General features: G+C 41.4%; 1 protein-coding gene and 1 long non-coding RNA gene across 9 annotated transcripts in view; both read left to right on the top strand.

Annotated features, from left to right (window-relative positions):
- Positions 1–23,320, top strand: part of LIN52 (lin-52 DREAM MuvB core complex component) — an 83,583-nt gene that overhangs the window by 32,884 nt on the left and 27,379 nt on the right. Inside the window, exon 6 of one of the 8 annotated variants that reach the window (XR_008466462.1) lies at positions 19,916–20,118. The exons of 3 other annotated variants lie outside the window; for them this stretch is intronic. Coding sequence is in view for 4 of the 5 variants with exons in the window: in XM_054201690.1 (XP_054057665.1) it covers positions 12,483–12,583 (101 nt within the window). In the remaining variant the exon portion in view is untranslated. Of the gene's footprint in view, positions 1–257; positions 4,327–11,749; positions 12,188–12,278; positions 14,712–19,915; positions 20,119–23,320 lie in introns of those variants that run through there. 4 more of the 8 variants (XM_054201690.1, XM_054201693.1, XM_054201696.1 and 1 more) reach the window with 4 other exon arrangements.
- LOC128909685 (uncharacterized) lies at positions 12,608–15,187 on the top strand. Its single transcript, XR_008466463.1, has 2 exons — positions 12,608–12,692; positions 14,019–15,187. It is a non-coding gene; the product is annotated as an uncharacterized LOC128909685 (long non-coding RNA).

The following is a 23,320-nucleotide window of genomic DNA, read 5'->3' as shown; positions in this document are numbered from 1 at the left end:
GGAAAGAGGTGACTTCACAGCGTCATGATAGCTGCCTGTTAGTACCTGTGAGGAGGTTACTGAGAAGATAGAGTCAGACTCTGCACAGTGCTGTATGGTGGGAGGACAAGAGACAACAGGTCCTGCACCTGGGTCAAGGCAGTCCCCAGCACAAATACAGGCTGGGCGGAGAATGGATTGAGAGCAGCCCTGAGGAGAAGGACTTGGGGTGTTGATTGATGAGAAGCTCAACATGAGCTGGCAATATGTGCTTGCAGCCCAGAAGGCCAACTGTATCCTGAACTGCATCAAAAGAAGTGTGACCTTCTTCAGGGAGGTGATTCTGCCCCTCTACTCTGCTCTGGTGTGATCCCACCTGGAGTACTACATCCAGCTTTGGAGTCCTCAGCACAAGAAGGATGTGGACCTGTTAGAGCAGGTCCAGAGGAGGACCACAAAAATGATCAGAGGCTGGAGCACCTCTCCACGGGATGAGAGAGTTGAGGTTGTTCAGTCTGAAGAAGAGAAGGCTCCGGGGAGACCTTATAGCGGCCTTCCAGTATCTGAAGGGGGCCTACAGGAAAGCTGGAGAGGGACTTTTTACAAGGGCATGTAGTGATAGGATGAGGGGTAATGGCTTCAGACTGGAAGAGGGTAGATTTAGATTAGATATTAGGAAGAAATTCTTTACTGTGAGGGTGGTGAGGCACTGGAACAGGTTGCCCAGGGAAGTTGTGGATGCACCATCCCTGGAAGTGTTCAAGGCCAGGCTGGATGGGGCTTTGAGCAACCTGCTCTAGTGGGAGGTGTCATTGTCCATGGCAGAGGGGGTGGAACTAGATGATCTTTAAGGTCCCTTCCAATCCAAACCGTTCTATGATTCTATGAAGCAATAAGTTTTCTCTTGAATCTAGTCAGAAACCTTTTTTAGCGTGGAACAGTCAGGTATGGGAAGGATTGCCAAGAGAGGTTGTGCAGTCTCCATCCATGGATGTTTTTAAGACTTGAATGGCTAAAGCCCTGAGCAGCCTGTCTGTTCTGAACAGAAGCTTGACTGGAGGTCTGCGAAGGTCCTTTCAAATCTGAACGATTCTCTGATTCTCTATAATTTTTCTCATACGATATTGTACTGTATACCTTACGATTTGACCATTCTCATAGATTAAATTTTCTTCACTCATCACTTTTTCCTTACATTCTCTTTTTCCATATACCTCTTTCTGCTCCACTGTGCCTTTCTACCTCCAAATATGTCTGATAGCCCTGTTGTCACTGGATCATGGAGTCTTCTGGGTTCCCCTGGCTTCCAAAGTTTCTTCAATGCCCCTCAACACTCAGAGCAATCTCACCAGTCACTACATCTATGGAGACTCCTCATGGCCATCACCACCTTCTGCTTTACTTTCTGAGCTGTCTTGTAGATGGTTTGACTTCTGCTTTACTGCATTGCCTCTGCTCTTGGTTTCCAGTAATGGATGAAGAACACTAGTCTGCTCATTAAAAGATAGCTGTGGCACTGTTATTCAGCTTTCATAAGAGAAGAAGGTAATGGTGGACATGGCCTTGACCAGTGGTATGCATGGGCTGGGGATAAACGTGAAGAGATTTTTGGAAGCAAAAGAGTATCGAAGCTTACTGGGCTGCTCTCAGTAGACCTTCTGGAGTGAAAAATAATGTTGTTTTGTTTGTTTTGGCTTGGTTTTTTTGGAATGACAGTGGACTAGTGTGTTTCATTTCTGGGTTTCAAGAAACTGGAGTTTCTTCTGGTTGCTACTCTCAGGAGATACCTACAGACTCTCATACCTCTGCATTTCTTGTATTTGAATCATGTCTTTAAGCTTTTCTTCAAAAGCCATGGATACTAACAGTGTGTAGGTGTTTATGAAAAGTGTTCTCACATTTCTTCATGGATCTGGGAGGGTTTATTTTGGGGGGCATCTTTTACATCTGCTTTTACAACTACGCCTTGCCTAGATGCCTTTGAGGTCATTAACAGCTAAATTGTAATAATCATAGCAGAGCCTGCATTGTTTATAACTTAATATCTTCCAAAGAGCCCTGAGTGGTATTAGAATTTTGTTATCAAGTAGGTCAGATTAAAACTAGTGATAGTTTCTATAAGAATTTTCCCGTGATTTTTAACTCTTCCAAATACATGGTGTTTTTTTCTCTATGAATCTGAACTTGACTCTAATAGCATTTTGATGGTGTAAAAACGGTAACATTTCTAAATCAGTGCATTTTCTCAGATGTCTTGTGACCACTTGGAGTTGGTAAAGATGGTTTTGGATTTCCTCTTCTGGACTTTCAAATATTCCTCAGCTCATGATATTGTTGCCAGAAGAGGATTGTGGCGGGCGAAGAGTAGCATAACTGAAAAAGCTGGACTAAAGCAAGAAGTGAATATACTGGGAAGGATGAGGATAAGGATAAAAGCAGTCATTAAAGAAAGTACCTTTGATTCATGTGGAGGAAAGAATAAAATGATGGAGGCAATTGTGAAGGTTTTCTTCTGCAGCCTGCAAACTGCATATTAGTGTTCTTCTGTTTAACTAAGGTTGAGACTTTGGCCTTGAACACTGAGATTTCAATCATTTACTTGTATTTGCTCATATAAACTTTTAACTTGGATTTCTTGAAATTATAAAAGTCCTCTATGTAATTTTGTGTGTTTTATTGTTGTACTAATGGCAAAAGGAATCTTGGTTTACTTCATGTGTAAATCAAGTAATATCGTTCACTCATAAAAAGCATGAATCTTCTTTTCATAGAGACCTTCAATATTGATAATTCGTTGTTGTGTCAAGGGCTGCAGTCATCTACATGGAAAAATGTTTCAATGAGGAATCTTGGTATTAGAAAACATTTTAAGAATTTAACCTGCTTTTTAAAGTAAAGACATACGTCTGGACAAATAAATACAGACTACCACAGTATGAGCTTTTTTTTCATCCAGATATCTCTTCCCATGAAGCTTGTTGCCAGAAGTTAAATTTAAAAATTCAGTTCTGCTTGACAGGTCAAGCCATTAGCTAACCTACCAACAGGGGCTTGTTTTTGCCTTTTGGAGGTCAAGGAAGCTGTACCATTCTTGAACCAGAGCTTCAAGCCTCCCCGCAAACATGCCTTGATGTCTTCTGATTGGATTTGTGTGCCCTGGCTTGCATAACCGTAGAGCTCGTATCCCAACGTTATTAGCCAAAAGGAGTATAGGGACTTACATAATCATTACACGATTATTTTTCAGTAACTGTACTGTAAATATGTAATTCTCTCTACTCCTAATAACTCTTAATCCCTTTGTTCCTATTGGCTCCTGGGCTCAGATTTTGCCTTGGCCTGTGTGCCCCAGCCACTGATAAGACTTGAAAAAATTGTTACTTTCAAGGTTCACCTGCTTTGCTCCCAACCGGTAAATAGCTGCTCCCCAGCGTAGGCTGGGGCACCACATCATGGTGGACTGTTTCACGGGAGCTTGGGCAGCAGTTCTGAAAAGGGTTCGTTCCTTCACCTCCAGAAACCTTTCATACTCAGCTGTGTGTGTATATTCAGTGCAGACCTCTCCACCTAGCTGCTTCATGTGTTTTACACTCAAGAGTTTTGAGCAAACAGTTTCGATCTCATTTCTCCACGTTGCTTGATAAAGAGGATTCCTCTTTGAGATACTGTGGCGAGAAAACCTAAAGCATCCAGAACTCTTAGTCCTCTGCAGGGGCTGGGAGGCCAGGAAGAGATTATTCTCCTTTTGGTACAAGCAGGTAGAAAAAAAAAAAACCCCTTTAGAGCGCTTCTCGTTAAAACGTGCCACACTTCTGTCCCACTGTTTGCCTCCAACATCTGCGGGACTTGGTGATCAAAGCTCTGCGAATCTGTAGCTGTTCCAGTGATAACTTATGCTAGTGAAGTCCCTTTCGGGTATATTTGAAAATATCCTCAGCTTTGATATAAAATTGCCTTTCATGCTGCTTTTAATATTAGAAGCATAACTTGAACTTCTTTCTTTAAGCTTTATAAAATCCTTGAACATCATTTTTCTGTGTTTAATTAGCTTCATGAGTCAGCATCTGGTCTTAGGTCTTGAGGTTTTTGCCGTGTGAAATTTTTTTGTGTATTTGACCTTGGCTTTATTCCAGAATAAATATTTTAAGCTGCTAGTTGTGTGTGGTTTTTTTTTTGTCTTCGGTCTGAGACTAGGGGGCAGACATAAGCAGCACAAAGAGAAGTGAACTGTATAAACCACAATTAGAATTGCAGTGCACAGGTGTCTGAAGATCTTATACAATTGCCAAGCTATTTGTTTCTCAAATGAGAGGGGCTTTGGGAGTGTATTTTGGAGAATAAAGGGAGCAGAAGGCCTTCCTTTTGGATGTTAGGGTTGTGGTTTTGGTTAGTGTTTGTTGTTTTTTGGGTTGGTTTTTTGTTTGTTTGTTTGTTTGTTTTTTTAAATCCTAGTTTAAATTCTTCCAGACTTGATACATTTAATCTCTTTAAAGAACAAGTGTAACGAATGGTTGAAAGTGATCTACTGCAGCTGCTGATAGAATTTATAACTGCCTTTAGATAGGAATCAGCATTTAAGAATAAAAATGTCTCGCATGCTAGCTTTTCTTTGAGCCTCAGGCTAGGTCTTGTGGCTTAAAAATCTGAATGCCAATGTTCAAAGTAAGATGACTTGTAATGATATTAAAGGAGAATGGCTTTAGCATCAGGGTTATGGGTGAGTTCTCTTGCACATACTTGAGGATCTTTTTGGGAAGGTAGGCGTCTTAATTCTCTATACTAGTCATACACAAAGTATTATTGCAATGAAAAAATAGTGAAGTGAAAAAACAGCAGCTTACAATACAAGACACTCAATGCATCTACAGTCCCAGTGTTCACTGTATTTTGTGATTTAATGCACAATAATTTTTTAGTTCTGCATTTCTGTATGCTCCACTGTGTCAGATCTGTATTCTTGGGATGTGAGGTTCCATTAAAAAATAAATAATAATCGCAGCCCCCGCTCCCCCCACGTACACTCATTTTCTATAATATGGTAATGATATCACCGTAGCAGTAATTACGGGTCATCTTCATTTCTTTCATCTCTGCTGGTTCTGATGGCTTCATTCCTTTGACGGAGAAGATTTGGCTCTGGGTGCTGTGATTATTTTGTTAAGCATTATTCGAATAGACAGGAGTGAGAGAAATTAATCAATCCAAATGCAATTAGCATCATGTTTAACCCAGTGATGGACGTCTCAAGGTGAAACAGCCAGGGGAGTTTCAGACATTATTATTCAATCCAGTGGCTCTTATCTAAATTATAATCAAGAGAGGTTTTTATTGGCTTTGCAGAGAGAAGATGTAACTCTTTCCCTGCTTTGGGGGTCAAAGGGATCAGGTCTTTGGCCCCGCAGGCAGCTTCTAGAAGTGGGAGGTACTGTAAGAGTTTCCTTTAGTACGGGGTTCAGTCAGGGCAAAATATCTGTACATCCTGATATCCATGACCTGGAAGTTTAGTAGCTCCCTGGGCGTGGGCAGGGATGTCATTGCCCCTTGCTTTGAGTGTTTTCATTGACTGCCTTTCCCTGTCTGTATGTGAATAAATACTGTTTGTAGTGTTTGCGTTCGAAGCTCTCTGAACATCATTGTTTGCAACTGAGTGGAAACAGAATGGTGCTGCCTTACAAGGTAGGGAAATCTGATTAGGAGAACAAGGTAAATTATTCTGCAGAGAAGGAACCTAAATTTTTTTAGAGCTGATATAATTTTAGTATTTATTGATAGCAACAATAACATTTTTGAGGACATCTTAATCTGCAGCAGATCCGTTATCACCATTCTGGATAATCCTGAATGATCTCTGAGATCTCTTATCAGGTATATGATAAAACACCACTACTGTGGGTGGAGAAAAAGGAGGTGGAAAGAGGTCACACGAGGATTTAGTGATTCAGGAAAGCATTAGGTATTTGATTCCGATTCTTAAGGCTCTATCTAACACTCACTAAACTGTTTCAGTGGTTTAAAACTGTATCGGTCTCAGCTGTTTACCACTTCTCTGTCAGAGATGACTGTTTCCATGGCACACTGGGAGGAGCGGCCCACGTGCCTCACCTGCTCTGGTTCATAGCCTGGTTTTGTGCAAGCCCCCACCTTCTGTGGCATTTCAAAGCAAGTCCTGCCAGACTGTGAACTACAGCTGAAGTAAGGGCAGGTTCTGCTGTCTCACACCAAGGGAAGGACGATGATGTTTTCTACCAAGGGTGGTGTTAATATTTTAAAATGCTGCAGCAAGACTTGACAGAGCTCATCTTTCAGAGCCTGAATTCTAGCACGGTTGCTGACTCCTTTAGTATACATCTGTACATCACTCCTTACTGAGGCTGTGACCCCATCTGTAAGATGGGAATTAAATCACTGTATGTCTCAAGAATACTGTGAAGCTTGATAAACTTTGCAAGTGCTTTGATATTGATTATTGAAAGATGCCACAGTAATGCAAGCTTATTCCACCTGGAGGTTTATGCTGATTCTGTCGTCTTACCTGAAAAATGGGTTTCAGGACTGCTAGATGATTACACTGGTCTCCAGTGTAAATGTAACAGTTCCTGAAGCACAGGTCTGAGTATCTGCATGTGCCAGTTCCGCCTTCAGTAAAGGCGACTGACACTGCTTTTGCTAACCACTGCTGTCCTGAGGTGGCAGTTCCAGCTCTTCATGAAATTAGGCTTGGTGTACCATTCACTAATAAGTATTTGTCAAAGGCCCATAGTCATCAAGTAGTAGTTCATTTGACAATTATGTTAAGGGAGTATACAGTTAGCAGAGTAATTGGAGTTCTTTTTATGAAGGAAGAGGAGTGAGCTGGTGCCAGCAGGCATCCAGGTGGTGGTAGGATTTTGGGGATCTGGCCTCGAGATAGAGAGTGGTCCATACAGACCTCTCTTTTTCTCTGACAGAAGTTCAGATTGTGTTGACTGGGTAGTAATATTCTGTTGGTCTTGTCTGAAATAAGCCTCTCTTTTCTTTGAGGGCTGTTTAGTAATAACGTCAATCTTAAATATTTTTGCTGGCTTTAGATTGCCTTTTTGCTTTCACTCCCCCCAACCCCCATGACTGTTTTTTAATTTCCTTTCCAAATGCAATACTTGTTGAGCCCAGCCAAAAGATGTGGCTTTGCCATTGGCTTTCACAAGTCCAGTCAAGCAAGACTCCCACAGTTACTCACAGGCAGATTCTTCTAACCCCTTTTTATGTCCTACCAAGTAGGAAAAAGAATGGTTGTGTCTTCTTATCCTGATATTGTGTCTCAGGACAAAAGAAATAATTTCTGATGCAACAGACCCTTGTGATAGAAGGGTTAAAAATCAGAGGAGTGTTCTGCTGTCTCTCTGCAATTAATGTTCTTTGCCCTGAACTGGTAATTTTTACTGATAGTTCTTCAGAAATAAACCCTTTTAGTTTAGTTTTCTGTATAGTCCTAAGACACAGCAGTAGTTTGAGAGTGCATGATTAGTACTTTAAAGGAATCCTTCCATGTTGAAAAACAAATTCTTTAGTTACTCTAAATACAACTGAATGGGAGGAATAACTGATAAGCTAACAAAGCATGACAGTGCCTAAAATAACCTTTTTGTAGTCAAGAATGTAGCATTCAAAGTGTGCTACTACAAGACATCTCGGGGCTAGAAACATGTTCTGTTCACAGGGCATTAATTGTATTTCCAGTTCTTTATAGTAGCAAGACGTTTAGATTTCAACACAGCTACATTTTCAGGTCAGAGGAGGAGCAGAGTCCAATTTGTCCTGTAAGTTGTACGTCTGGGGGAGACAGAGAGAAGTGCTTCTTTAGCGAGTGACTTCATTTTAAAATATCTGTTGTTTGAAGATGCTTACAGGCTTTGTTTTGAGATTTTTAGTTAAGCTCAGGAGTAGTAAGCAGTGCAAGGTGTAATGATGGTCATAAGTGTGGGATAAATACAGTTTGTCACATATTTTTTACATAGACTTTATCATTAAGTGTGTTCTGCTTTTGCATTCAAGTGTGTATTATGTTAAAAAAGAATGTACATGTGTGTGTTGCTTTAGGGATTCTTCTGGATGGATGAAAGTTGCTTATATAAGTGTAAATCACTGTTTTTATTCCTGATTTTGTAGCAGTAAATCCTTCCATTATTTCCTGGCTATCCAGACCTTATGACACAGTATGTCCTGTGCTGTCATATGTGTGAGAAGGCTTTTTACGGGGAGCAATCAGGCTGGACCCCAATCTCCAGTGCAGTTTTTTTTTTCTAATTAAATTGTCACTGGAAGGAATATCCGGAACAGTGGTTTTCATTTTCAATCGAGGAAAAAACATTATGAGTCTTTGTCATTTGATTAAAAGTTACTTAACCTTTAAATTGCTACAGATGTAAAGATAGCTCTGAGTTTCCAATGTAATCGCCTCCAAGTTAAAATCAGGAAAATCTTTGTGTAATGAAACCCATATGTCATAGTGAAAGGATGCAAAACACTGGCAGAGTGGGCTGCTCTAGCAGGAGATTCTGCACCCAATCTTGTTAACCAGGACTGCTTTTGGTAATCCCTCATCTCCTCACTTGTAGGAAATCAATCTGTACTACTGAATCTTTTCAACCAGCAACCACAAAATTTAGTGCAGAGAGGCAGCTTGGGGACAATTGTAGTAGAAAAGGAGCCCCAGGCAACAAGGCTAAATGCGGGATTGAGGGATTGAAGTTCTAAAGAGGAGATTATATTAAACCTTATTCTGCTCCCCTATCAAGTAGAAATCTCCCCTTCTCCTTTCAGCCCCAGCCTTTCTTACCTAATACCTGTTCTTGAGATCTGCTTGGCAGATCTTGCCAGGCAGCAAACTTAATTCGTGTGGTACAGCATTCTCTGTTAAATTATAATAGCCTGATACCATTTTGGAATACATTTCTCCAAAAGAGACTATTCAAGCACTCAGCTTCCATTATAACCATTGCTGCTAACATCTTAGTGTTTTTTCTGCGGTCTTCAGTATCCTCTTCCTCCTCCCTAGTAGGTCAGATTAATTTCCATCCAAGCTATTGCGATCGTATCCATTGTTGATTTTTCTATTGTAGTAGATTCACAGCATAGGCAAGGTTGTAAATCGTGACTTGACATGGAGATTCATGTTTCTGTTTCATGCTGCACAGCCTCTGTAGTGTCTGTTTGCTGGTACAATGAAACCTGCAATCAAGCCCTCTCTTCACTTGAAGTCTGTGGTTAAAGCAACCATTTTAAAGAAAAAAACCTCTAAGGTTTTCACTACAGTTTTGTCCAACCTTTTAATTAAAAAATCCACCTCTGTCTGCTATGCAACTGGCTTCTGTTGGTCCCTTGGGTAGTTGCTTAAGGCAGGTTTTACCGTCTCTCTTTGACTGCAATCACACTTAGAATGTGGGTGATGGTTTCTTCATTCACAAGCTCGTCCCTCACTCCAGCAAGCTCCAAAAGGCCCCATTGGAAACGATATTCCCATTATTAAGAATTCGTTTATCAGAAGCAATACTGAGCAGAGGAGTCAGTTTAATATTAGAGGCTTTTCTGTGCAAAACCCAAGCTCGAATCATACTCCAGTGCAGATTAAAGAGGAACAAAGGAGAAGGAATAGCCAAGACGTCTGAGCGCACGACCATGTAATATGTGTTTGGCCTGTGTTTACCAGGAGTACATTGAACTGTGGTTCTTGGGCAGATAAGAGAAGCAGCTGAAGTGGGGAAATCAAGATTGTTAATGTTTGTGGAAACTTGCCCTTAGTTTGGCTGTGATTTTTTTGTGATATGAGGATGTTATTTCCTGGCCACTTTCATACATATACAAAGATGTAAGGTCCTTTCTTTCAGTTTGGCATCCTATCTTTAAAAATAAAGCCCCGATGCAAGCCTGGGTATGTGAGGGGAAGAGGAATACAGAATAGCAGAAGGCTGTCTCCCGCTTCTAATGGGATTTTGTAGCAGCATGTGCGAGTTTGTTTCAGAAGTCAGAAATGAACAGATGTTGGTATAAATTACCTCTGTGTCTGATGTCTTGCAAATTAAAAGCGCGGTTGGCATCACTAAACAATTTCACCAGGTTGGGGGGGGAAGCGGGCGGTGATTATTGTAGCAGGTCGGTAAGAATCTTTAAGCTGCAGCAGAACAGGATAGCAAGGATAAAGGAATGAAGAATAAAATGAGAGGTCTGTGAATTAATCAGAAATGTTAACATCTCCGATGACAAGTGAACAGGAGGGCACGTGCTCTGGAGCAACCCCCAACCCACAGTAATTTCACTCGGCGCACAGGAGTTGTCTATGCTCTGCCTGATTTATAGGGTGCAGCCCTCTTTGGGGGAACAGAATTGTCATGCATTCGTATATCTCCTATATGGGACTTGCACTCTGGAAAACTTTCCACTCTATCAACTGCAGTTCGGCTTTGTGCTTTCTCCGTTAAGGGGGTTTTAAAACCATGTGCTGTTGACGGTGCAAAGCAGAGAGGTGGCAAAGAATTGGTGCTGAAAATCTATTCCTAGATGAAATTTTTTAAAAACTTGCATTTTTATTTAATCGTGTTCTTTGTGCATAATAACTTAGTTCCCGACAAAACATCAGTCCGCTCAGCCCTTCTGCAGCACTTTCTATCTGTGTGTCACTTCAGCAGCACTTATAAGGTACAAGCCATCTTGTGGATGGGGAAGTAGGGGTACAAATCAGTAATTTTGTGGGTACTTCACGCAGTGAATCAGAAACGGAGTTGGGAACGGTCCCAGATGATATAACTCACAGCCGGAGGCATGAACCAAGGGAATAATGCAGTGATCTGCTTGAATCTGCAGCCAGGTCTGAAGCATGTTCCACTCACAGCAGTGGAGACTTTGCAGCCTACGAATATCAATATGTACCAGACAGTTCATAATACCACTAATTGTTTTACAGGGACCTTGTTGATGACAATACCCTGTGGTACAATTTTGGGTGGACAAATTAGAATGTAATAATTCAAAGAAGAGCCTTTAAGGCACAAATTCTGACCTTAGGTACAGAATAACAAAATGTCTTTACCTGAGGGTGCATATTGAGTATTTTAAGCTGAACATTTTTATTACATTTTAGTTCTGTTCTAATAGATAATCAGTAATGTCAAAAGAAAACCCAACATCAGCAACAAACCCACCTCCAGTTTTTATGCTAATTGTCATTTCTGTTGTTCCTCTCAGCAGAGAGGTCAGGAATTGAATGGATCAAACAGAAAATGAATTGCCATCTCCTTCCGGAGTCTCTGTAGGCTAGGTGTGGGACACATGCACACTTTCATCAATCCTGTGAATAAAAAACTCCATGTTTTGATGCCTGCCAGTCCAGCACAAAGCTTTCACCTTTATTTAGAAGAAATTAAGGGAAGCACCAGTGGGAAGATTGTTTTTCTCTGGCAGTCAATTGCTAATCGTGTTGTCTTTGATGCATTGTATTGTTATTGCAAGACAAAGATAGTATTAGGGCTGCTGTGCCAGCTTGTGAGCTGGTGGGCTCACAAGTCAGAAATGTCTCGTGCAGAAAAGTGGCTGTGTAAACCCTGCTGTAATACAACTACCAGAGATTGATGGTGCCAAAGAGTGAGAGAGAGACATATAAACCTTGCCTTGCTGTATTAAACATCGAAGGACTGACAATGCAGAGAGAGAGAGAAGACCAAAGCTCTATAAACCTTACTTTATTACACCATCCATAGATGAACTGCATTGAAGGAATATAAACCCCATTATATTACAGCATCCAGGGACCGACACTGCTGAGAGAGGGAAAATGCTGTCTAATTTCTGTTGAAGATCATAGCATCCAGGGACCAATAATCCTGAAATGGAGAAAGGGAGAGTTCCATAATCTCTGACGGATTATAACATCCAGGAACAATTGGTCTGAGACAGAGCGATGGAGATCTGGATTACACCATTCAGAGATGGATAGTACAGAGAAAAAGAGATGCTGTGAGAGCGTAACGCAGTAGGAATAGAAAGCATAGATTGTATGTAATGAGACAGCCTGTGGGAATTATTGCTGAGTTCAGAAGATTCCAGGCCCTGCCTGCATTTCTAGGATGGCAGGAATTCAAACTGGAATGCAGTTTTATTTATTTTCCAGTTAAAAAAAATAAATAAAATAATCCTTACTCACTATTGCTATAAGCACAAATCTAAATGAATTTCTTATCCTAGGGTTAAAATCTGTAAATTATACAATTGTTTGGGTTTCTTGGCTTTTTAAAAAATATTAATCTCTCTTTCCTCCCTTGTGATTTCAGCTAGAGAAATGACTCGAGGGAAGTTCCTGAACATCCTAGAGAAACCCAAAAAGTAGCTGCCGCATCTGGAGGATGGACAAAAATACCCCAACTCGATCATTTTATGTACTGCGAATCCAGATGAACTCCAGAACTTCTAAGAAGTACAAAGCTCTTGCTCTAGGCCTTCAGAAGCAAACATCTCTTTTTGCTTCCACGTTACAGGGGAGACATGTTGCCTGCACAGGTCACAAGGACTGCAAATGGTTGCATTGGAAGTAACTTCATCTGACCATAAGATGTCCAACAGGAGGACTCAGCCCTGACGTGCTGTGGCAAAGTTATCTGTTCTAATCAGCTCTTCAGGGTGAACAGCCATTACTGTCGTTATTCAGTTGCTCTCAGGGGCAGCACCTGTTTGAAGCACACTGGCTGGTGCGTGTCATGAGGCATTGACCCTTTTGTGTGTCTTTTGTCTTAGATGCATTGATTTCTGATGGGCAACTTCTATGCCAAAAGATTTGAGCAGAGTTTGGGGTGTGGATTGACTGATAGTGCTGGTTCTGCAGGAGAATATACTTTTAGTATGGAAGTTGAATGCAGTCTGTGCGTTAGATCCCAGTTACTCACTGCCTTCAGAGAAGCACATCTGGTAGTCTTTGGGAACAACTTCCAGACCTTCGGTGTACCAGGAGCTTCATCTTGCCACTAATCTTGTTCTCTAGTGAAATCAAGACTTACAGGCCATAGAGGGTAAGGGGCGTTACTGTATCATGACGGAAAATGTCCCTACAAAAACTTCAGCCAGTTCACAAAGAAACAGCTCTGTTGGTCCACTGCAATTCTCTGCTTCTTACAGAGTTAGAAACTTGAAGAAAGTTATACAGTTGAAAGGCGGTAACATTTTCAGTCAGCTCTCCAAGAAGGAGCAACAGGATTGTTAGCCACCTTGCAAGGATGGTCTGCTTATACAGAACCCTCACGCTTCTGAAAATAACATTTTGTGGTATTTTTAATTATTTATTAAACAGCAACCTGAAAATTTTCTTCCCCTACAAACTTACAATTTTTAAGACAGACTTTTCTGTGACCTGGTCTCTTTCAGCACACAGTTTTGAGCTTTATGCATCTTATAGTTTAATGTCTGTTCCTTCTGTTAATGCACTTCTGCATGTTTACCCTGAGAAGATGTAAGGAGCGTGTTCGGACTTTTTATTTTATTTAAGAATTTTTTTCATTTCATCCTTTTTCCTAGAAAACAACATTTTAAGCATTAGTTAATATGTCATTTCTAGGGTACAACATAATATTGAAACATTAGATGAAGGGCAGGGTTTTTTCTCCATTTAGAAATATTATTTTTAGCATGCAGGCTTTTCAAAGCTTGTCATTTCCCAGGTTGCAGTCACATGTGAGAGGAGAAATGACTTGGAAATAGGCTGTCCATAGAGCATTACATTTTTCTGTCTTTGCAGAGGGAGGAGGCTCTTTTCAGGTGCACGTGCAATAAAGAGGAGGAGATTTTATTTTAATCAAATAGACTCCTCTGAATTTTTACTAAAATGCTGGTGGCCTTTTGGTTTGCAGTCTGGAGTCTTGGTTATTACTGGTCAGAAATGGGCTCCTTTTGGACGCCTCCTGTTAACTAACTTTAAGCAGTTAAAACCCACATCCCGGCAAGACCCTGCAGAAATACTGAATAGTTAAGAATGTCAGGAGTCTTGATTTTAAATTTAATGGATTTATTTCTGTACTTCACAGTTTATGCAGGGCTGAGCTTATCAGGAACTCCATCCCTTGAGAACAGAAGAGTTAAGACAGATGAATGTGAAGAGAAGCTAAAAGTGATAATTCAGAAACAGAGAAAAAACCTGCTGGTGCAGACTGATTTTGATGTAGCTTTAAATATTAAATTATACATTTTGAATGCAATTTTAAGTTTTTATACTATATACGTAATATATATACACACATATATGACATAATGGGATACTTCACCTGTATGACCAATATGAGTTTGTGCATTTTATAGAGGTTTGTGATCCAACACATTAAGAAATTGAAAGCTGAAAGGAGGAGGAATATAGGAGAAGATAAGAAAGCCTGGCATAGAATTATATGCGTATTTTCTGATACGTTCAGTAAGAAATTTCAAACTATAGGTAGTTTTTAGTAACACACGTGTTTAAAAAAAAAAAACAAAACAAAACAACAAAATCCTGAACAAAAAAAGCCTTTTACTATATACAGTACTTCTATAGGGAAGCCAGTAACGTATGCTTTAGAATTGTGATATTTATTGGCTTTGTACCTGTCATCTGTAGAGATGAGTCAGTGATGTATTTTTTTATTGGTAATATTCATATGTATTTTTGTGTGTTAGCCAGAGAATTGTAGTCTGTCTGTTCTTGCTTTGTGGTTTGGTGATAAACAAATGCAAAGGTCTGAGATTCATATGGGTTTCCAAAATAGCCCTCTTAGATGCAAAAGCTTTTGCTTAGACACATAGGCAATACTCTTCCTCAGGCTTTTCTTCACGCTTCTGCATGCCACCACCTCAGGGTTTGGCCTGTGGATGCTCCGTTCCCATCAGTAAATAAATATTTGGCAATATTCAAATGGTACTAAGGGTTTTCATACCCTTTTGAACCCTATTTTTTTCCTTCAGTGATGTCCTTCCTGACATCCCTACAGTATCTATCTATACAAGATAATTTGGGTGACTTTTTGTTGCTGATAACCTCTATTTTGAAACAAATAAATGTTTTGATAAATTAAATGATAGGAATGAAGAGGGTAAGAAGATCAAGATTTTGTAATATTAATTAAGCTAATGCATTGCTTTATAAAGTGTTTTCCTGTGTTGGTATGTTAAATGTTACTGTGAAGTTCTTGGAAATAAACCCAATATGTATTTAGTTCCTTTTAAATGCCGCGTTACATATATTCAGTTGTAAAGGCTGTTCACTTCAATCTTGGAGTATCAAACGCTTTGCTGTTTAATCCAACTGAGAAAAAAATCTTGTTTGTTATATTAATCATAATCAAAATAGAAGTCTAGTTGTGCTGTCAATTGAAGAGTGTAATATTCCATTTAACTCAGTGTTTTGCCATTACAAAACTTAACAATTGTGGAACAGTCCTGTAACCACAGTTGTTAACTTTGCTTCATATTTCCCTCAACAAGTCGCCTAGAAATAACAGATTAGTGAAAACTGACTGATCCAACTTGGAGGTAATATTTGAACCTTATTATGGTTTAACTTACGGATTTTATGTTACATAAAACTGTAAGGTGCTATTACAAGTCAAATCACAAACCCATCTTATCTGTAATCTTCTCTTTGATTATAAACAGTTGTAGACTCGTAGGGAAGGATATAAACAAAAGGCTTACACAGAGTGATTTTGCTTTAGGGTAACTTACCCAGCATCCAGCAATCTGTTTTAGTCGAATCTGGTCCACAGAAGACCCTACCCTCCATAAATTTCCTTTAGTCCTAATTTGTCTGTACTTCTGTCCTCTAAAATGCCCCTGAACAGCAAGTTCCATAATTCAGTTTACAAATGAAGTTTCATGAAGAAAAAAAGGGTGTATGTGTCATTGTTTTAAACCTCCTTACCTGATAATTCCATTTGGAACCTTCCATTTCTTTTATTGGCAGAAACAGTTGTTTGGGTTTTTTCTTCTGTGCTGTCTGTGTACTTGTCATGATTTTTCAGCTTCTGTTTTGTTTTTGGTTCCATGGTTATGTTCACCTTCCTTATGTTCACAATGTTCAATTGTCTGTCTTCTGTTACAGCCTGTCTGAGATGGCATAATCAAAATTGCAGAGTATTCAGTGTGCAAGCATACTATAGAGGCGTGTAAGTCCTAATTACAGGTTATATTTTGTTCCTCTGCTGTTTTCTCACACATCATCATGGGCTAAATCCTGTTTTGAACTCTGAGAACAGGATCATCACTTAGATTTGCAGTCTGTGTATGCGACCGATCTCATCCACTTCATCTTCACCTGCAGTAACTTGTCTTAGGCAACGCTTTTTCCAAATCATGACGATAGTTATGCCAACCACTTCATGTTGAGGAAGTGATACTGGATAATTCTGTCATCAACCTATGCAGTATGTAAAAAAGATAAATTACATTGTTGTCATATGGTCTGAACCCTGAACTCCTCTCCTACCACAAGTTCAGTAACATTGCATAACATTTCTGTAATACTTCTCAACTAATATCAATTTTTAGACATATGCAATCGAAAGAAAAAGACAACTCTTAACAGGGAAATGTGTTATGTGTTTAAGTGAATAGGGCGTGCAAACTTAATATAAAATGAAAATAATCCTTATTCCTTAATGTTGCACCCCATTTTCATATATCGTTCTGTTCTGACACTTTTTAAAAGGTCCGTAATGCGCAGTCTGTAGAAGAAGATGACAATTCATTGAAAGAATGATCCTCTTTGTATCTTCAGCCCAGCAGAATTACAGTTGGACAGAAACATCCCATGGACCAACGAACTCTGAAGTGAATCAACATGCTTAGAACAACAAATACTAATGTCGTAAATGCATTTCTATAATCCCTATAGTAAAAATAGCCCACCACAGAAATATCAAAACCCATGGTTCCTACATGTACGTCCCAGCATATACATCTGCCAAATATTTCCAAAGATACTGTATGCCTGGTGCCAAATACACATTGCCCTGATAAGAGATGAACCTTGATATTTTTAAAAATAAGGGAAAAAAAAAAACAGAGAAAGGAAAACAAGGAAATGGAAAAGAGGAAGACTGGATCCTGTTGTTTTCATGTGATACCGTGATTCTTGGAATCAAAGCTATTCTAGAGACGTGTTCTCTGTGTAAGCCAATCCTTACATCAGTGCTTTGAGTTTTTATCAGGAGGATGTGAAATTCAAAATCCTGAAGTCAGTTGTGGCCAATCATTTGAAGTCCACATGAAGATATTTAAAAGCTTCAGTGGTCAGAGAATTGTGGACTGATCCAGTTTCTAAAGAGCGTAATTCATTCTGTATAGGATATGTGCAATAATGCAATTTTTATTTAGATTGTGCTAGATTTTCAGCATGGTGGGATCTCTTCACATTTTGACTTCATCATCCACTGAAACTGCCAATTTTTAGACTTGACCTTTTCTATCATGTCCCTTTGAGCAGGATGACTGACTCCAGGCAACTGATGCGTGTACAGAATAGGCGTTTTCTTGTTGGGTTTGTGTGGTTGACCTCTGGCTTGCCTGCTGATTCCTATAATACAGATCAGTGACCAGTGAAGCCAGAATGCTCCCTGCCTGTCTCTGTTATAGACACCTCAGTAAGGAACAGAAAAGAGGAAGAGGGCTGAGCTTGAAAGCCCTTACTTAATTGCTAGTAGAAAAAATGGGTAATAAGAATGACCTTGCACCTTATTTATTGACCAGATCTCTGGGGGGACAAAGTACTTGACTTGGTTCTGTATCACTTGAAAGGCTGGCTCTGTGGCCAATAGCTGATGAGTAGCTGTAATAATATAGGGTAATTAAATTTTGTGCTTGCAGGCACTTGGATGCCAGGGAAGATTCCCCTCCCCAAAATACTGGGCACACCTTACATCTTTCCTTGTAATCGCAGAATTTTAAAGCTAATTCTGAAGCATCAGAAATTTGCCATCTTCCACTTACTACAATAGCCCAAAACGCAGCGGGTTATGTACGAAAGGGCAGGAGGGCTCATCAGCTACGTGAGAAAGAGGGACAAGGGACCAGCAGAGTGACCCACATGGCCATGGGTGCTCAGGCTACCTGGTTATGTGGCCTTTATTTTGTTTTCCTCTCCCTGTATTAAAGTGACTTATTAGTTACAGCTAGTTTTAATTGATTTATTCATATGTATGTATATTGATTATCCTAAATCACCTTTCGAGGTAATCACTGGTGCCTGTCTTTCTCTTGTACTCTGTGTATGGGTCAGTTTGTCACCCTGGCTTATGTTCCTCCCTCTGCTTAGCACACCGAAGCCGAAGAGCACACGTAAAAGCTGGGGACGAAGCGCTTCTGGCGAGGCCCCTTGGCCTGCTTTGCGGCGGGGATCAGTTTGTAATCAGCTGCCCAGGAGGCAAAGGGACCTGCAGGCCCTGACTGTCCTTAACGGTATCAGCTGTGGTATTTTGCTCAAAACGAGCTTGTCGTCAGAAGCTAGGGAAAATGTTTTGCTGAAAAGTATTTGCTTGATGATGGTTTCTCAACAAAGGGTCGGATTGAAGGTTAGAGGGAGTGTGTGCCTTTCTTTGCCTCGTTTTAATCGGGGAGTTGGAGCTGTGGTCTCCTACCCACCTCACAACTTCTTCTGGAAGTTCTTGTGTTTTTAATCATTCTGTGGGCATCTTTAGAAACCTGTCCTGTGAGGCCCAGCACGTGTTCCCTTCCACGGGAGCCGTCAGGGTGTCCTTTACACCCACGCTCCTTCCCAGCCTGAACTCTGAGGCGGGCCCGCGGCCTGGCCTCACAGGAGAAGAGCACATGCCGGGTGCTGCATTTCTCTAAGGGCAGCCCACAGCGAGTCTTAGCAGAGCCTTAAGGCGTATCAAATGTTCGGTTTTGATGGGGCGTTTCTGCGTGGAAGCGCAGGTACCCGTGTACCACTAGAGACGAGAAAGGAGAAGGCAGGCCGGAGAGTTGCACTTGGGCTTTCCACCGTGCAGGTGGATGGTGGGCAGAGGAGGTCCGTGTCCCCAGCAATGGGTGGCTGCTGCTCAGCCACCGGCCTCGTGCCTCGTAGCTGGGCCCCAGCGCCTGGGCTGCTTTTCTGGCTGTTTCTCCCTGTCCCCCTTCTCCTCCCGGTGCCCGAGAGGCGGCTCCCCGTCCGTCTGCGGCGCGGGGAGCGCTGGCTGCCGCTCGTTAGAAGAATTCCCCCAAGTCAGACCTATGGTACGAGCCGTGTGAAGCGGAAGACAATTAGGGGCTTATTAGTGTCCTGGGGAGACGTGTAACTTGTGTTGCTGGGACTTACCAAAACAGCGAGAGTCTTACCGGCAAGCTCCAGCCGAGAAAAGACTGAGGGATTGTCTCACCTAATTACGGGGAATGGGCCTCTTTGTGTTTGTGATTCGGTACGGTTGTCCGATCGCTTTTCTCTGGCTGCTGGCTCAGGCCGAGCTGGAAGTGTGCTAATTAGAAGAGAAATGGACGTAGTGATCCTGTCAGCTCTCGTTACCGGCGCAGACAAAGCCGAATATTATTCTGAGGCAGTGTTTTGTGAGTGTCCCCCTTCCAGCTCTCATTAAGGGCAAGGTTGGTGGACGGGGAGGGGACTCGACCACATGGGTTGGCTAATGGAGCACAGTTACCGTTACTGTGCTAATTAACGGGCTCAGGAGGCAAATGTTTCTCCAACCAGTGGTCTCAGCAGCTGCACCTGGTGCTTCCAAAACCCAACCATCTCTTTGGGCAAGCCAGGCAAACGCTGTGTGTACGAAGGGAAGGGGATTTACGTATGATGCATCCATCAGCCATCCAAAAGTGCAGAAGAACCATTAAAATGGTCAACAGAGAAAGGGAAAGGGCATAGGGCTGCAGTAGGTCAAGCTCCAGCAATCCCATCTCCCCAGTGCCCCTTCACACAGAGTGCAAAATGTCGTCTTCTGCCCTGCAGAGGTGGGAAGTGGGCAGCAGGGAGAGAGACCTGAGGACTCACCAGGGCCTCCAGATGCCATCAGGAAATATATCTCCTGCGAGTTGTGATCATCACAGGTCCCGCTGTGGCCAGGAAGGGGAAAGCTGGAAAGACAAGAGGTGTCACGGAGGTGAATCGGACTGTCCCTGTCTACGCTGATGGTGGGACGCTTATGGTCTGAGGTGAGAAGCAAGATGTACGTACATATCAGGATGTTTCTTTTACCCCAGAAAGGCAGCTAGGCAAAACTGAAATTATTCACATAGGTTAAGGTAGGTGAAAATGATGACCAAAGGAGCCATAGGAAACACTAAAAAAAAAATTTAAAAAAATGTGCACTTTCGTGCCATTAGCCTAAGCCTGCTACAGTTGAGAGTAGAGAGAGTGACAGGAGAGATGGAAGACAAAACAGGAGCCAGAGCAGGTCGTTGGTGTCACAGCAGCTGAGACAGCCACAGCAGAAGGGAAGAACAGTGGGTGCTGAGGAGGGTCAGTGGAAATCAGTAGTTTTATTTACTTGTCTCACAGACTTTCATTTTAATGCATAGGTGTTTTTGTAAAGGAACATAGAAGCTTGCAGAAGTAATTGCTGGTTGATGTTTCCAAAGTTATGGGAATGTGTTAGTGATTAAGTCTGATTTGGATGTTATGGTCTTTCAAAAGGTCCTTAATTACTCAGTGTCTCTGGGCTAGATCTAGTAAAACATATAATTATGTCTTAAAGCTTTAACAATGTACTCGTTGCATGCACTCATGCATGCTTGGGTACTGTTTTCAGACATATTTGGTCAAGTGTTAAAGTTACAAGAGTTACTTTTCTTTCCTGGGTTATTTGTTCCTGGTGGTGAAGCTGTTCCAGCATGTCTTTCCAAGGCTTCAGGGTCAGTCTCCTGTCATCTTGGATGGAGCTTGAACTCTATTCTGTGCTTATGCCTCTTTTATTTTTCTATCTCCAAAAGCTGTGAACCCAGCAAGGACCCTTTCCCCATGGCAGCATGTGCACTATGTCCTAGTCCTGCAGAGCTGCAAAAGCCTTTCCCTTTTAAACTGGGGCTCATTTCCTACTGTCTGCTGTGATGGCTTGAATCTTGAGAGTCTTCATGCAGCGACTGATCTCCAAAGAGGGCTTGAGAAGTATCTTCCCTGCAAAGAGGTTTATTCTAGAAGGAGGAGATATGTAATCCTCTTACTAAAACCCATAGAGGAAAGGCAAAAAGCTTTATTGCTCCTGCCTTACCCCAGTGAGCTGGCAGCTTTTATGCTGCCTCACAAATAGAAAGGTGCATCTGAGTGCAATTACTACACCTGATGTGAGGTTTTCCGGTGGATGCTCAGTGAAACCCACATCACCACTGCTTTCATGTGTCCCAGCAGAACAGAACCATAACACTCATTTCTGAAGTGGAAAAACTACTGTTACTGCCTCCAGATGGCCACCGAGTGGCCACTTAACCTTGCCTTCCAGGTGCTTCAGTCTTGGTCTAAGGAGGAGTCACAAATCAATGGCAGAAAAGTAAAGACCACCATACCCACCTCCAGTTTCATGCTCTGGAAGCTCAGGAGTCAAGTGACCTCCCTGAGTAAAAGTTGGTGACACTTCCCATGTCAAGCCTCCCTCGTGAGATTGGGCCTCACTGTCAGACACCAGGACAAAAGTCTCCAAGAAGACACATTACTGGTTTTCCCGCTTTATCTCAGTTTCTTTGCCCAAGGAAATATTAGGATCCTTGCTTGTTACACCTCTATTTTACTGGCTTGGCATCTTGCTGTATTAATAATATCATGCCAAATTTCTGACTTCCAAATGCAGATAACGCTCAACTGAGTATAAAAAAGTGTTGGTTTTGTGTCCTTGTCAGGAAGATGTTCTGGTGAAGAACATCCTTCATGCAGATTAGCAGCACTCGAGAATATTGTGAAGACAGGTGAAAAGTATGCAGATGGAAGGAAAGGGTGCAATGGGGTGCAAGGGCTTCTTGTGTCCATCATTAAGACCTTCTGGCATTCGCTTACTAATTGTACGGTAGCTGGCCTGTGGGCTGGAGTGGTGTTTGGAGGACATCTCTTTAGCTGTTTGAGTTATCAATTGCATTACACTAGCCATTTAAGTCACAGTGACCTCAGCAAGTATCAAAATTTTATTGTGCTGTGAAGCATAGAAACACATAATTAGGTGAAGATCTGTGTCCTCGAGAGCTTATGAGCAGATGAGGCAGTGAAAAAGGAGGAGAAAAGGAGACACTAAGATGTAAAGAGACTTGTTAGAGGTTATCCAGCAAACGCAGTTCGACCCCGTAACTTCTTAGCCACAGTCCAGTGGCCCTTCCACTGCTTGCCATCTGCCTTGTTGTTTCATTAAATAGATGTGGCTTTTTTAAAAAAAAAAAAAGCAAATGCCTAAGCAACTGACAGGCATTAGTAATTTAAATAATAATAAATTACAGTGCAATACCAGTCATTTTAATCTTTTTTGAAAGACCCATAAGAACTATTCAGAGAATTAAATTTTTTCAAAAATCACTTTAATGCAGTGTTAAAGATTGAGAATTTAAAAACAGAACACTAAAAATGAAGGTTTCTCACAGTGCTAGTAACAGCCACAGTGTGCGCGGTGTGCACATGCATTTAGGAGAGCTATGAGCATTACAGAGATCCTAATGCTGATATCTTCAGTGATGTAGAACACTTATTCTGACCTTCCCAAGCCTTTCCCACTCATGCAGAGAGGGGTAAGAGCTACTTTTCAGATTTCATGTAATTCTACACTTGCCCAGTCCAAATGTTTGCTGACGGACCAGGGCAGGAAAAATGTCGTTTTCCTAATTCTGCCATATTGAAATGTTTCCTCTTGCTCTGATGCTCTGTGGGTCTGATCCTGCCCTAAAAGAGAACATTATTAAAATGGTCACCGTAGCCCTCTAGGTAGCTTAAAACTATTTGCTCTACCAAAAGAGAGATCACTTTTCTCATTCACTTCAATGGTTTGGAAAGGGAGGAACTTGCTACAATAAATATTCGTTTAATACATCTGGGTAGGGTTTACAGGAGTCTCGCTAATGAGTACCACAATATTATTAGCAACCTATTTTGGTGGGAGAGGACTGTGGAAATGGAGTGATACGGAAGACTGAAAGAAAAATACGGGGAATTGAGAAGAATTTAAAAATAGGGACTTAAAAACAGAGGACAGGAGACCAAGGGAGCTAAGAAAGCACAGTTTGGAAGACAGCAAGGCATGGGCAGGAGGTTGGAGAGAATGCAAAAGAGCAAAGAAGGCAGCCTGTTACAAATGCAGTTTAAGAAGAAAAATAGTGAAAAATGCAAAACAGAAGGGGAGCAAATAGGAATTGGTGGTGGTTTTCAGCAAGAAGGAGATCAGAGAAA

This window comes from Rissa tridactyla, chromosome 4 (genome assembly GCF_028500815.1).
Source record: "Rissa tridactyla isolate bRisTri1 chromosome 4, bRisTri1.patW.cur.20221130, whole genome shotgun sequence".
In the NCBI taxonomy this organism is placed as follows: Eukaryota; Metazoa; Chordata; class Aves; order Charadriiformes; family Laridae; genus Rissa; species Rissa tridactyla.
The sequence above is the reverse complement of the archived record's forward strand: the minus strand, read 5'-3'. Positions and strand labels throughout refer to the sequence as shown.